Source organism: Oryctolagus cuniculus, chromosome 16 (genome assembly GCF_964237555.1).
Source record: "Oryctolagus cuniculus chromosome 16, mOryCun1.1, whole genome shotgun sequence".
In the NCBI taxonomy this organism is placed as follows: Eukaryota; Metazoa; Chordata; class Mammalia; order Lagomorpha; family Leporidae; genus Oryctolagus; species Oryctolagus cuniculus.
The window spans coordinates 52,361,970-52,377,050 of record NC_091447.1 but is presented as its reverse complement, the minus strand read 5'-3'; the positions used below and the strand labels follow the sequence as shown (position 1 = coordinate 52,377,050).

The following is a 15,081-nucleotide window of genomic DNA, read 5'->3' as shown; positions in this document are numbered from 1 at the left end:
CCGCCATTCCAAGGGGCCTCGGGTGTCAGGGCCCCATGCAGCAGCCACACCACCATCTGCTCACCCACCACACGCCCTCCACGTGGGCACACCAGGGCCCTCGCCCGGGACCCGTGCAGGCTGGGCCGGCAGGCACCGGCAGAGGAGACTGGAAGAGAGATGGGGGCCCACGCAGCCCAGCACCCCAGGTTCAGCCCCCATCAGACGCCAGCAGCTCCCCACACCTCTCTTGCCTAGAGGATCAGTGAGTGACACCGTGACGGGGGGACCCCCCACAGAGGGCAACTCAGGCCCAAGCCCCCACCCAGCCTCAGCCAGCCCCCCACGCGGCGCGCCCACCCACCCCCTCAGCACCTCCCCTAGCTCCAGACACCTGGGGCCCAGCGTCAGCTGAGCGCTCAGGGCTCCGCCCATTTCCAACCTCTGAACAAACCGAAGCCAAGGGGCTTTGGTTAACGACAACCACAGGGTCCAGCCAGGGACCAGAGCCCGCACGGCACCGGGGATGTGGTCTGTGCCCGGCAGGCGTCTGTGGCACCTGCAAATGCAGCTCCTCCTCCCAACAGTCCCACATCTGCAGGCTAACCCGTGACTCCCACAGGGGCTCCTTCGGCTAATCAGTCCAGCAGGGCACCGAGTGATGGGAAACGTGCTCATGGACTGACCATCCCAGACCCTCTGAAGGCCGCGGCTCATTCCAGAGGCAAAGGCACCAAGCAAAAGGCACAGAGGATTTCTGAGAGCACGCTCCGGCCCAGGCTCACCATGCTGCACGCACTCACACGCACGCGCACGCACACACACGCTCTGGTGCACAGCTGCACACCTCCACGCCCACGCCCACACAGTGATCCCACCCCAAGAGCGGCGTCCAGACTGTGCGCCGACACCCGAGCCCCGGACACCCCAGGCAGCCCTGCGCTCCGGGCTCTGAGCAGCCTCCAGCCCCCCAAGCAAACGCCCAGCTCCAGATCAAAGCAGGTTCTGCCCGCGGTAAATCTGCGGAGACGGATCCTGCGGTCTGCGCTGCCCCCCGCTGGAGCCGGAGCTCAGCCGCTCGGTGGGGGCCCCCACGGGCCTGCTCTCTCCCCAGAACCCCCACAGCCTCTGTCTGCTTCCTGGGGCGGGCGTCTCTGCACAGCTCGTGGGGAGGGAGGCCGGGGGGTCCCCTGGCAGGACACACTGGACTCCCTGAGCGTCACTGAGGACACACAAAGCCAAAGTGGACAGAGGAGGAAGCTGGGGGGGGGGGGGGTGGCAGGAGGGACAGGGCAGAGAGAGGGGCCCGCACAGCTGGTGGGCGGCTCCACTCCCTTTCCTGCCTAGGACCCTGGGGTCCTGGTCACTGTCCCCACGGCCACTAAGGCCACTGTAGATGGCACAAAGAAACCATGATCTGAGCCTGGGGCATCCTTGGTGCCAGGAAGCCAGGCGAGCGTGGAACCCCACACGTAACAGGGGCAGCAGAGGACCCGGGGAATGACCTCCCGCCGGATTCACTGACCCCACCCCACAGGCCACCTCTGAGGTCGCCCAAGGTCACGGATCTGCAGGTGCAGGAGCTGAGCGTCAGCAGGGACACAGACGGACCCTCCCTCGGAGACAGGGACACAGCCACCCACGAACGAGGGGCATGTGACAAAAGTGTGTGCAGGAGTGCACGCCCTGAGTGGGCACAGGAGCGTGTCTTTGGGTGGGAGCACCCGTGGAAGTGTGAGAAAGGGGGAGCGCTCTGGCGGGCACGTGTGGGGGGCACGTGTGTGAGTGCGTGACAGTGGGGGGACCTCCCATCCTCACTCAGCCCCACAGTGAAGGGTGGGGCCTGTGGCTGTGGGAACAGGGTCCCTCAGGAAGGCCCCAGGGCCCTGCTGGGCGCCCCAGCCAGGCCCAAAAGGGGCCAGCCTGACAGGAGAAACCCGCAAAGCCCCCAGCCACAGGGATGCCCACCTGCACCGCCACCACACGGCCCCTCTGGCTGGGCTGTCGAGGCCCGGCTGTTCGGGTTGCTGGCTGACCGAGACCGCCACCCGCGTGCCAGGGCATCGTCCAACATGTGCTCCAGGCCGGTGCCACACGTCGATGGCTCAGGCTCACAGGCCACCAGCTAGAGTAGGTGTGACAGCGAGACACAGCTCCCGTGTCACAGGGCCCTGCAGGGCACAACTAGCATCAGAGCTGGCAGGGGGGCGGGGTACACTGGTCCTGCAGCCCAGGGGTGAGGCACTGACGGCAGAGCTCAGGACACTCTTGCTTTACAGACACGGGAGAGGCACGGAGCCCACTGACCACGGGGGCTGAGCCCAAGGACTGCCTGTGCCCCAGGTCGCACAGCTACGCCAGCACCTGAGGTGCTGGGTGGTCCACCCAGGTGCAGGCCTGGGCTCCGCCTGAATGGTCAACTGAGCCCCTGCTCCACCTGCCCCGCCCTGCTGCACCCCTGCCGGAACGGCCCACCCCCCAGGAGAGCACAGACCCGGCCCCCTGGGCCTCAGAAACATGACAGCAGAGGGACATCATCCAGGATCGCCGTGGGTCCCAGAAGGGCATGATGACCATTCTGAGAGTGGCGGGGATGGGCCATGCAGACCCCAGCCCACAGAAGCCTGCTGAGCGGGACGCCCCACCAGGGGCCACCTCTGGCCTCTTCTCACTCTCCAGGCCCCTGGCCTCCTTGACCATGCCCCTGGCCTGGCCTGTTCCCTGGGTCACTCAGTCCCCCATGCCCCTCCCCAAGGCCCCATGAACCCCTGCCCAGGTCAGGTGCAGGCCAGGGTCTCCCGGGGGGTGGGGGGTACCCCAGCCCCTAGCTTGAGCCTGGTTCCCAACACCATCTGACCACAGAAGTGCCACCGAGAAGCACACACACCAGGCAGCTGCTGCCGCGTGTGCTCCCAAGGGGACTGGGCCCCAGCACCTTCCCGGGCAGCGGTCCCTCTGGGCTGGGAGCAGAGAAAGCCCTGGCACGGGACAGTGGAGGCGGAGCAGGTGGGAGTCCCGGTGCCCGGGATGACTCCCAGCCCAGCCTCCCTCTAGCTGTCCTGTGGGAGTCAGAGACCACTGGCGTGGGGGGGGGGGGCAGGAGGTGACAGAGAAACAGGCCCGGCTGTGGGCCAGGACCCAGGGAGCCACCACTCTGGGCAGAGGCACGGGGTGACCTCCAGGGATCTGCATCCCCTGTGGGCTGCAGCAGACAAGGCCTGGAGGGAGTAGCAAGACTGGTGGGAGTGCAGGGTCCTGCAGCCAGGCATGGGGGGCAGGAGCGCCCAGGCAGCCAGGAGACAGGGGAGGGTGGGGGTGAGGGGCCCAGCCAAGGACAAGGAGACCACCTGCAGGTGTCTCCTCCCCACAGCCTCTCCTTGCCCCAGGAGGAGCGCCCATCTGTCGCCCTCCTGTCAAGGCAGGGGCGTGCCCAGGAAGGTGAGCACCACGGGGCTGTCAGGACCGAGACAAGGACAGCTGGGGAAGAAGAGGGCCAATGAGGAGGGGCTGGTGGGGAGGAGCTAAGCTGGGGGCGGGGCGGCGAGGAGGCGGAGCCAGCAGGGGAAGTGCGGTTTGCCGGGCTCAGGCAGCCTCAGAGCAGCTGGAGACTGTGTGTCCGGCCCTGGGCCCCGCACAGGCGAAGGCGCGAGTGCTGGCCGCTTAGCATCAGCGGCGCACACCTGGGCCGCCAGCTGTGCCACCAACAACCAGGTCACCCGGTTCTGCACGAGGGCCGGGAAGGAGCTGGGGCCGCACGGGGAATTTCAGCTGACTTCCGTCCCCAACTACAGTGGCCATCTCGGCTACCCTGGCCACGGTGAAGACTCGGCAGAATCAGGACCACGCGTCACTCATTCTTCCACGCAGCAATGCGCTCCTGCCGCTGCAGAACATAAAATAACGCCCATCGTCCTGCCAGGGCGCTCAGAGCGCGCGTGCTCCCAGCTGCCAGGGACCACACCCTGGGCTCTCCTGGCGCACGATGGGGGCCCGGCCCCAGCAGCTGGGCAAGGGCCACCCTAGATGCCATCGTCCCTCCTGGGCTCTGTCAGTCTGTCCCTTGAGCGGGGTCCGCAGGGGGCTCAGCCCACACCCACGCCCTCACTCTCCAACCCACCCGGGCAGGGCTGAGTTCTGGCAGGCACTCCCCTAAGTGAAAATGAATTGTGCTGCGTTAGAACACCCAGGGGCCTGACGCACAAGTACATGACACCTCTGCCCGGCTGGGCCCTGGAGGGCAAGGCCAACCCCCGACCCCGAGCCCTCCAGGGTCTGGCTGTCTGCGCAGCAGGGCAACCCCTGCGCGAAGCTGCCGCCCCTCCTGTCCTCTTGCTCATCCAGGCGGTCAGTCGGCCTCTTTGGGGGCATCCAACGCACCTGCCCAGAATTCCGGATCGAGGCGGTGCTACTCTCAGCAGGCGACCACGCAGGGTCTGAATGGGAGGCAGAGCAGCAGCCACCCCCACGTTCCGCAGGGTGGGTGCCACCTGCTTGGCTCCCCTCGAGGACACGGGGCAGGAGTTCCACAGGTCCCAGAATCTCCCACCTGGAAGACGGGATTCCCCGGGGTCCTGGAGGCCCCTCAGTACGTCTCTGTGCATTCACCCCACACCCACACACCATGTCAGCACCACGACCACTGTGCCGACTGGAGGACTTCATAGGAGTGTTCAAGACGACCGGGGGCTTCCACCACGGGCTCCTGCAATGGGGACCTTCAGCCCTCAGCACGGTACTGCTGGTGGGGGGCTCATGCCCCTCCTGTGAGTGGGGAAACCGAGGCCCATGGAGGGCAGGGTTTGCAATGCCCAAGGGGCTGGCGGCAGAAAAACCCCAACGTTTGCTAGGAAAGGAGCCCAGGTGCCTCCTGAGAAGTGGGACAGAGGCTGCCCCGTGGCGGGGGGGGGGGCACTGCTGTGACACAGGCACCTCCAGAGGCTGCCCCGTGGGGGTGGGCCACTGCTCGACACGGGCACCTCTGAGGCCACCAGTGGGGGGGTGGACCACTGCTGTGCCACAGGAACCTCAGGCCACCCATGGGGGGGTGGACCACTGCTTGACACGGGCACCTCTGAGGCCACCAGTGGGGGGTGGACCACTGCTTGACACGGGCACCTCTGAGGCTGCCCCATACGGGGCGGGGGGGGGGGGGCACTGCTTGACACAGGCACCTCTGAGGCCACCAGTGGCGGGGTGGACCAGTGCTGTGACGCGGGCACCTCTGCAAAACCCCCTCCCTTTTCAAAGCTTTAATCTTCTAAAATGAAAGCCTGGAGGCTCTACAGGAAAATTCTTAATTTAAAAGGAGAAAACAATAATGCAGCCTTTTAGTGCACCTGCTGCGTCCCTGGTGTGCACAGGGAAAACAGCCTGGTCGGGGTCCCTGGGCCCCTGTTCTACTCCTGAACGGCCTGGGTGTCTGGTCAGAGTGGGGAAGTCGTCTCCTGGGGACAGGTCTGGTGTGGGGGACGGCATGAGGCCCCGGCTAAACACAGACCTGTGGGGCAGGCACAGGTGTGTCCCTGAGATGGTCAGGCAAGGCCGACCTGGAGTCCAGAGGAGGCTGCTGGAGAACCCTGCACCGCCCTCAAGGGGAGGGGTCTCACGGTCTCTGGCTCCATTCCCCCTTTCTCCACCTTCACCTCTGCTCCGTACCCTCCCTCTCTCAGCTCCGTTTCCATGTCGCCCCTAGGGGCCCGTGGTTTTGAGCACATCCCAGCTCTCTGCCCTTAAAGCAGAGTCCAGACATGCGCCTGTCCCTGCACCCAGCCGTATGTCCCAATGCCCGGTGACCACGGCACAGGGTCTGACCCCTCTCACCCTCTCTGTCCAGCTCCCCCCCTTCACTAGTACTGCAAACCTCTCCTGGTGGAGCCCCCTCCCCACCTGACTCAGCCAGTCCTCCTGCCCACTGCAGCTAGAGGGAGAAACCAAACGGTCTCTGGGGCACTTCCAGCCCCAGGCACGCTGCCCCCCACCGGCTCCGAAAGCCCCGCGGAGAGCTCGGGCCGCCTGCACCTCCACCTCCCCAGAGCCCAGGAGGAGCTGGAAGCCGTCCTTGCCACCACCTCGCCCGCCCCGCTCGGAGGACAGTGGCAAAGTTCCGGCGCTGCGGAACCAGTCAGGACGGCGGCAGCGCCTACCGCGAGTGTGACCTTGGCAAACCTGTTCCCTCGGGGCCGCAGGCGGGGCCGCACAGAGCGGCCCCGGGAGACGCGCGCGGGGTGGGCAGGGAGCGGGAGCGGCGGCGAAGTCCTTTCTCCTCCCGCAATCCATCCCCGGATCCGCAAGGCTGGGAGGCGAGCCCGGCATGCGCCCTGGGCGCTCCCAAGAGGAGCCCCGGGCGACGCGCTCCGCCAGCCCAGGAGCGGAGACCCCCGCCCACGGAGAGCGGTGCAGCGAGACAGCCAGCGACGGCCCCGGCTCCAGCACCGCTCAACAGCTGCCTGACCTTGGGCCAGTCCCCCTCTCCTCCTGCCTGTCTCCAAGAGGGAGCTGGGTGGACTCCAGCTCAGAGGAGCGCCCGGACGAGGGTGCCATCCCCGGCTGCGTTCCCAAGGGTCTGGGTGACCTTGAACACGCACCCCCGCCCCTTCCCCACATTCGGGGCCTCAGTTTCCCCCCACCCCCCGCCCGATAGGGAAAAGCGCGCCCCACTGCGGGCGCTCCCGGTCCCACCGGGCAGGTGCGTCCCAGACCAGATGCGGGGCACAGCGGCACTTACCGTCCTCCAGAGACGAGGGCGCCTGGCGGGGACCAAGGTGGCGGTGACCAGCAAGTGCGAGGCAGCCACCACGAGCCCGAAGCCGACGGCCAGCAGGCTGCGCACGGGCAGCAGGGCATAGGACACGAAGGTGACCAACAGCAGCTGCCAGACCCCCTGCTCTGCGGCCGCCGGCCCCGCCGCCGCGCCCGCGGGGCCCCCCGCGGGGCCGCCCAGCGCGAAGGGGCAGCAGAGCAGCGCGAAGGTGAGGCTGAACAGCAGCGCCAGCTGGCCGACCTGCTGCAGCTGGGGCACCTGCAGGGAGCGCACGTTGGTGACCACGAGCAGCGCCAGGAAGAGGACGCAGTGCACCGGGTGCGAGCCCTTGGCCAGGCCGGGCGCGGGCCCCGGCGCGCCGAGCAGCTCGGCCAGCGCCAGCGCGCCGGCCAGCAGGCTGAGCACGGCCAGCGCCTTCAGCGTGGCCGCCTGCTCCAGCCGCAGCGTGTAGCCGCGGAACAGCGCCTCCAGCTCGGGGCACGCGAACTCCTCGCCGCACGCCCGCAGCCCGCGCCGGCCGCCCGGCCCGGCCGCCCTCTCGGCGCCCCCGGGCTCGCCCGCGCCGCCGCCTCCGCCGCCGCCTCCGCCGCGCGGCGCCCCCGCCATCTCAGCGCCATGCAGCGGCCGCCGCCGCGGGCGCGCCCCTCGCCAGCCCGGGGCGCCGGGGCGCCGGGGCGGGCGGGCGGGCGGGCGGCTAGGCGCCGGGGCGCGGCGGGCGGAGTTGGGGCGCCGGCTGCCCAGCGCGCGCGCCCCGAGCGCGTCCTTTCCCGCCCGCCGCGCCTGCGCACTGCGCCCGCCCGCACCCCGGCCGCGGGGCTCGGCGGCGGCCGCGCTGCGACAGCCGGGCCCGGGAGCCGCGGTCCGGGGCGCGCCCCGCCTGGGCGACCGGCGCCCCCGCCCGCAGGGAGGGCCTCGTGACCTGCGGGCACCTGCCTAGCCCCGCAGGGCCTCACTTTCCCCGCCCTTACGCAGCGGAGCCCGCCCCCTCAGCGTCTTTTGGGACCTTAAAAAAGCCGAAATCCTCGAAATCGCCCAGGGAGGGGGGCGTGATCCCGCCACCAGCGCGTCCCCTCCCCCAGTGAGACCCGGACGGTGCCGGACTGCGGACCCAGGGCGCGGCAGGAGAGCGGGCCTGGGGACGCCCGGGGCTGGGCGGAGGCCGGCGGCCCCTCGGCACGCACGCGGGACCCTCCACGTGGCTGTTCCCCCGGGGCGCCTGCACACCGCGTGCGCAGGTGCGGGGCGTGGGGCTGCGGCAGGGGGCGGGGCGAAGTCGAATTAGCGCAGCCTGAGGAGGGGGCGGGCTGTGGGGTCGCTCCCCCGGGCTGCACCAAGGAGTTGTGTCCCCGCGTGCGGGGAGGAAGGGGCGGGGGGCACAGGGGACGGGTTGCGCGCCCAGCGTCTCGGTGGGCGCCCTCTGGCCGGCGCCGTGTACCGTGAGCATCCCGAGTAACCGTGGGCGTGGAGGCGGCGAGGACAACCCGCCCGTCGTCGTCCCACGACCTGGGGATCCCCTGAATTCTCGGAGACACGGGTGTATTTTAGGGGCCCCCAGAGACCCAGTGACGCTCGAGTGACAGCCACGGCCCGGGGCTGTTAGATGGGCGTGAGAATGAGAAATGCAGCAGTAGGCAGAACCGCGTGAAACCGCCTTTGTAAAAAAGTCCAAGGCAGCCCCGCATCCACCGCCAGGCTCCAGCCAGTGCCCAGGGCACGCGCGGGGTCCCACGCAGAGCCTACAGCAGCTCCCAGTGAAGGCGCGGGTGCGCGCTGGCTGACCGGCTGGCTCCTCCCGGGCACGGGCACCCACCCACGCAGCTCCCTGCTGCCTGCGGCCCCCACCTTCCCGCAGGCTCATCCGCACCCCTCCAAAGCCGTTTTCTGTTCCTGGTGCCGTCTCTGAGCACTGGAAGGAGGCCTGGCTGGGTCTTGGTTTGTCACTCTGTCCTCATCGTGTGCTGCCTTCCTCCTCCCCAGAGCACAGCCAAATCGCCCAGAGTCTTCCTCCGAAGAACCGGGCACCAGGATCCTGCCTGTGACTCAATGCTGTGTGTCCACGGCCTCGGGATTTTATGAAAGCAGAGCTAGGTAACAACCAAAACAGACCAAGCGGCGTTCAGATGAGGGCAGCGTGACAAAGCTCACACGCACAGAGCCCCTGTTGCACCTGCCTGGGCCCTCGGGCCCCCCCGCATTCAGGAAGTATCTTTACAGCATTGAAGGCGGTCCGGGAGACTGCTGGGCTTCCGAGTATCTTCAGGTTCGGACGGCAAGGGGTTTGCTACTGGGCATGGCCGCCCCGTCCCAGGATGGCACCCGGGGCTGCTGGTGGGCCCCACGTGGCGTCCGTCATCCTCATGCCTCTGGTCCCACTGGCCCCAAAGGGGCATCTTAGAAAGCAGATTTTGGGGCTTCGTTTGTCAATGAAGTAGACACCCAAGCCTTGGGGGTCCCCCCGAATGGGCCCGGAGCAGGGGGCCCCTCCCTCAACCACCTGTTGTTCAAACCCCTGAGGGAGAGCCTGTAACTCCCTGGAAAGAGGCAGCCTCCACGGGGGCAGTGTGCAAGCGCAGGCCAAGTCTCAGAGCTGCTGTCACACCCCGTGGCTGTCAGAGGTTGCATTGCCCCCCCACCAAGTTCTCAAGTGCCTGGAGCCGTGGCTTTGTCTGGAAGCAGGGTCATTGCAGATGGGATTGGAAAAGATGGGCTGTGCTGGGGAGGGGCGGGCCCCCCTGCAATGCAACCGGTGCAGCCGGGGAAATGTGCACGGGAACTTGGAGCACACCGGGAGGGGAGGACGCTGGGTGAAGTCGGAGAGAGGTGGGGGGAGAGGCCAGCACCAGACCCTCCGGAGAAACCAGCCCTGGTTCCCCCTGAGCTGGGAGCCCCGGCCTCCAGCATCGGGAGGAGGACATGTCTGTGGCTTAAGCCTCCCCCAGTGAGCGCTTTGTCCACCTGCACGATGGTCCCTGGGAAAGGCCGCCCCTTTGGGGAGCACCTGCTACCCCCTCAGAGGGCAGCAAAGGGGGCACTTGTGGGGGTGTCTGCAGGGACGGCCACGGGGCTGCCTCCTCCTCCCGCCAGCACCCTCCGGCTCTCCAGAGAAACAAGTTCGCGGGGCATGTTGGGCCGGCTCCTTCCCACCGCGGCCCCTCCTGCCTGGGCCTCGCTGGAGACACGGGCAGGGCTCAGGCAGCGGTGACGCCGCCGCCCGCGTCCCCGGCCCTTCACCATGTGCAAACCTCTCCTGTGCGTCTTTGCTCTGGAGCCTCCTGACCGCCAAGCGCCCGGAACTTCTCCAGAAACTGAATGAATTTCCCAGATTGCAAGGGGCGGGCTCAGCTCCTCTGACCCAAGTCCAGCTCACGGCCATTACAAGAGGGTCAGGTGGTGTCGGGGCTGGGGGTCCGGAGCCCTGAGCTGCTTTGCTGTGCTGGTGTCGCGGCACCACCCTTCCTGGCTATGTGACTGCATAAGCTGCCACCCTTCTCTGTCCTCTATCTCTTAGCGCCTCGCTCCCAGGATGCGTGGGAAGTGGGGCCCATGCGCGCCCACAGTCTGCGCTTTGTCCACGTGACAGGCACACAGCCTTTGCTCTAAGAGCTCGTTGCTCTGTGTGCCCAAGAATTGGGCAGGTGTCATTCAAGCTGTTCCAGCTCCATGCATCGGTTCAGGCATCGGGACAGCCTGGGGAGACGCTTACCCGTTCCCACTAACTCCAGAGACTGAGCCTCAGGGGGGAGCACGTATGGGACACCGCCCTGCTTCGTGTTCTCCTGGGCCACATGTAGAGCCACATCAGCCTCACGGTCTCCAGCTCTGGAGCCGCTGGTGGGATGAAGTTGGGCAGAGGCCATCAGCTCTGTCCGTGGGACGCTCACGGGGTGAGCCTGGGCACAGCAGTTTCCGGAGGGGTGAAGACCAACCTCAGGGCTGTTTCAGATGGGGACGCCCTAGAAGTCGGGCTTTCTTCCCGCTCCTCCCCTGTGTGGGGCCACTCCCAACCCCAGCCCCCTCGGAGGGACACCGGGCACCGGCCCGCGGCCCCTGCTTACTTCCTGCTCTGTGCTTGGATCGCGTGGGGACACACGAAGCATCTGTGGTGTGTGGAGGGTGGCAGTAGGAAGCGGCACAGGCATCTGTTCAGGCTTCCTCCGGTCCCAACGTGAAGAAAGCTCTGTGGCACAACACCTTAAGCCGGCACAGCCAGACGGCAGGGGCTGTGGTGACAGAAGCCTGGGGCTGGCAGAGTCGGGTCTGCGCTTGGCAGTGAGCAGCGTGGCTGTGTCAGGCCCACAGCCCCAGAGCCTGGAGAGGCTACGGCTGGGGTCTCTGCTGCCACCCACATCACCCTGCTCAGCTGCCAAGGCCACGTGACTACAGCAGGAGGTGCTGGCCACCCGTGTGCTCCCCTCCTGGAACCAGGGGGCAGCACCCAGACACCATGGGGAAAGAGTCCTGGGGGGAAGGGCAGGGCAGCAGGTGCAGGAAAGAGGTGGATGATGGTTGGCCACGCCCAGCAGACAGAGGTGGGAGGAGCTGACCTTGCTGATTCCGCCTCAGCTTGACGGGGTGGGGGGCTGCAGCACTCAGGGTCCCCAGGGTCGCAGGCCGGCCTGGGGGCGGACACTGGGCATCAGATAAGCATCTGCTGTGTGTGCCTGTGTTCAGGCTGGCGGGTACAGCTTTGCGCATTGTCCTTGTCCCATGGGATTTGGTGGTGGACAGAGGAGGCCCTGCCCCATCAGGACACCTGGCCGGGTGGGAGAGGCAGGCTGTAAGCCTAAACAGGTGCTTGTCAACGTGGCCAGAGAGAGGAGCCGCCCGGGCATGGCTGCAGCACACCCGGGAGCGGGCGGGGACACCTGCTCTGGCTCTCTCTCCCACTGCTCTATGAAGTGGCCGTGTGAGGGAGCTGCGCCCAGGTCCACGGGACGGGGGTCCTCGCCCCTGGGGGAGGGGGCGGTGGCGCAAACACAGGGGCCGCAGCAGGCTGCTGAATTCACACATCGTCCTGGCCACGCTGACTCGCACAGAGAGGGCTGCTCCCCTGCTGCCTCCGGCACGCCCTTGGAACGTCCACCGAGGGAAGCCGTGGTCCCTGGCACCTGCAGGGCAGGGTGGGGCTTCCCCTTCCTCGTCCTCTCCCCACCGCCACCTCCCTGCCTTTCCGTTGTCCCCCCGAGCCGAGCAGACCTCACAGTGGATGCAGGGACAGACTGAACAAAGGCCGCCCCGAAGACGCTGTAGAACCTCCCAAGGCTTCAGTCCCCAGGACACCGTCGGCCCCGGCTGCCACCCCCCTGAGCTCCCTGAGCCCATCTGAGACCCAGCCTCTCTCCCTGGCCCTCTGCAGACCAGCGCGTGCCCCCGAGCCCTGGGCGAGCGGTGAGTTCTGTCTCCAGTGCTATCCACACGCAGCTTCCATGCTGTGTCCACTCCTGGGAGGCGACAGGTCACTGCCACCCGCCACCCGCTCAGCTGTCCCCCAGGAGCCGAGCCGGCGCATCTGCTCCCGTTCTTTCTCACTGCAGTTTCTCCCTACTCACTTCAGAAGACAAGGGATTCGCTGAGGTTCGCGGGGCAACCCCAATCCCCACGTCCCCGTTTCCTGAAAGCCCAGGCAAGCCGGAGCTTACCCACGTGGCGTGGACGTGGCGTGTGGCAATGCTGTGTCCTGGCTGAGCCCCCCGAGGCTCATCCTTGGGTGCAGGACTCACTCTGTCAGCTCGGGCTGTGCGTCCCACCAGGGCTGGCCACCCTGTGAGCACCTCCTAGCACAGGTACTTGCTTGTCCCAGACTGGTTGCCCACTTCATAGAGGACACCCAGTCCTTGTCCTAATACGCTCGGTGGGAGGAGGCGGGGTGCTTCAAGGCCAGCTGTGGCCAGGTACCGGGGCATTGGGAGAACAGGACCAGGGACCCCCACAGTCCTTTCCTGCTGAGCGCCGCAGGCTGGGGGCTCACGTGCTCCCTTCCAACTCCTCTGCATTGGCTTCAGACCACAGCCGCGCCGTTCCCACAGCAAGGACGCTGTCCAGGTGGCTGGAGTCTGCTGCGCGTCCAATCACATGGGGCCCCCAGAGCGGGACATCTGCTCTGTGCGTGGTCCTCAGACTTGGCTGCCAATTTCGTCCTGCAACACCGGGATAGTGTGTGGCGCACACCCGGGCGCCATGGCCCCGCCCTGAAGTTAGCTGTCCCGGGGAGTCCGGCCCACGCCACCGGAGAGGGAAGCTGTCCGCAGGGCAACTTCCTGAGTCGCAGCAGCCTGGTCTGCGGGTGAGCAAAGTGTTAGAGACCAGAGCCCTCTCCCAGGGCTGGACCTGAGGCTCGGGACGTGAAGGTGCCACTGGGCGGGGTGTCCTTCCTCTAAGTGCCCCCGGGACAGGGGGAGGGTGACAAACTTCCAGCACAGTCTCACCATGGACACTGCTGAGAGCTAAAGGATCTTTGGGAAGCAGCAGCCAGGGGCTGCCCTGGTCTGTCTCCCTCTCGCCAGCATCCTGGCTTTTAAGGGAATGGGCTGGGCTTTTTGGTCACGGCCCTGTGACGACCTGCCGGGCAGGTGCGCCCAGGAGCCCGCCCACGTCAGACCAGACTCAGGGTCTCCCCGGCCACCTCTTGCTGGTCCCACCCTGGACTGAGCCAGGGTCTCCCTAGGCAGGAGAGGACGCCCCGCACCACGTTCTGGGGACACAGACGTGGGGAGGCCCCCCGCCTGCCCTCTAGGAAGGAGGCAGAACAGGCAGCATGAGAGGACCACAGGCTGCAGGCTCTGAGAGGGGCCCAGGGAGGCCGTGGCAGCAGGTGGGCGCAAACCCCACCCACCCCATGGCTCTCTGGGCCAGCAGGAGCCCTCGTGGAACCCCGGCCCCCACAGCCCCTGTTCCCTGCACCATCCCCAGCGGGGGGCAGAGGCCATGGCTGGTGAGCCCCCAGGTGCTGCCCCACAGCCAGGCTGGCCTTGTTATTTATAGTGACCCTAGAGAGCTAAGCTGATGAGCGTTAAATGGATTTGTGAAAACCATCCTGGGGCCCAGATGGACAGCAGACCGGGAGCAGGCCGGCAGGCGCACCCTGGAACCCACCGGGAAAATATTTAAAATCAGGTCTGGCTCAGGAGAGCAAGCGCAGCCGGGAGCCGGCTCCGGCAGCTGCGTCTGACAGGCCGAGCAGCTCCGGCCTGAGGATTTGCTAAAAATAGCATCGCTGGCTTGTGGGTAGAGAATCTGACCCAATTAGAGATTACCCGTTTCAGGAATTACTGGAAAAGAAATCTCATTAAATAGGTTAAATATAGGAGCCAGAAGCTTAAAAGGCCATTTGGGATTAAAAGGAAAACCAAAACCCCACAAAGATTTGAAAATAAATTGTGCATCTCCTTTAAGGGAAGGGGCCCCGGACCCTGCAGATGCAGCGGCTGCTCCGTGGGGACCCAGCTGAGCCGGCCCAGGGAGCTTGCATTTCACGGCCGGCCGCGGAGCCGCTGGAACCTGAGTGGTGCCCCAGCCGCTGCTGGGCTCTGGCTAAAGCAGAGCGTCTCGTGCTGCGGGGCCTCGCACCTGACACACACACGTGACCACGCTCCTGCCAGCCCCACACAGCCCCTTCCGGCCTCCCCGCAACGCCACACACCGCCCTCCCCCCGCCGGGAGCCAGCATCTCGCTGCACGCCTTCCTCTCCTCCCCACGCCCAATCTGTCCCCGAGTCCTGCGGATCGCTTGCCCAAAATAGCTCCCTCCTCTGTGTCCCCCACGTTCGGGTCCCCGCCACCGACTCCTGCAGGGCCTCAGCCCCCACCCTCCCCCAGCTCCGTCACTCTGCATTTCTTCTGAAATGTGGAGAGGTCTTTCCCATGTCTTGCTCTTAAAAAAAAAAAAAAAATCGAGAGCTTCCAAGTGCCTCCAAGCATCCTCTGAAGTGTGTTTTTACAGCACACAAGTCCTGAGAAAACCCTATAAAAAGAAAGGCTGTGTTTGAGTGCATTCGAGAGAAATCGCGGGCAGGAAATGCGCTCGCGTTCCCCGCAGGCGGCGTCTCCAGTGTATCCAAGCAGGGAGCACCTGTGGCCGCCCTCGCATCAGGAGAGCTTGAGATTGCTCTGGGCAACGCGGGCGCTGCAGGGGACAGGCCGGCGTCCTGGGGCCCTCTCGCCCCCAACTCCCACCTGGGACTCCTCACCTGTTGTGCCCTCTCCCCCTGCACCCTGCCACTCCCTCCCCCAGTGTCTGTTCCTCCTCCGGAGTAGAGAGCAAAGCCCCAGTGTCCCCTATACCCTCACACTCAGCACAGAACCCCTCTCATCACCACGGTGCAGGCTTTTCCCCACACCCACCA

General features: G+C 66.5%; 1 protein-coding gene across 2 annotated transcripts in view; it reads right to left on the bottom strand.

Moving 5' to 3' along the window:
- The window catches only part of ADCY1 (adenylate cyclase 1), an 88,128-nt gene extending 80,604 nt beyond the window's left edge, over positions 1-7,524 (bottom strand). For both annotated transcript variants that reach the window (XR_011382995.1, XM_070059440.1), the window contains exon 1: positions 6,704-7,524. Coding sequence is in view for 1 of the 2 variants with exons in the window: in XM_070059440.1 (XP_069915541.1) it covers positions 6,704-7,345 (642 nt within the window). In the remaining variant the exon portion in view is untranslated. The remainder of the gene's footprint in view (positions 1-6,703) is intronic.
- Positions 7,525-15,081: the final 7,557 nt, after the last annotated feature.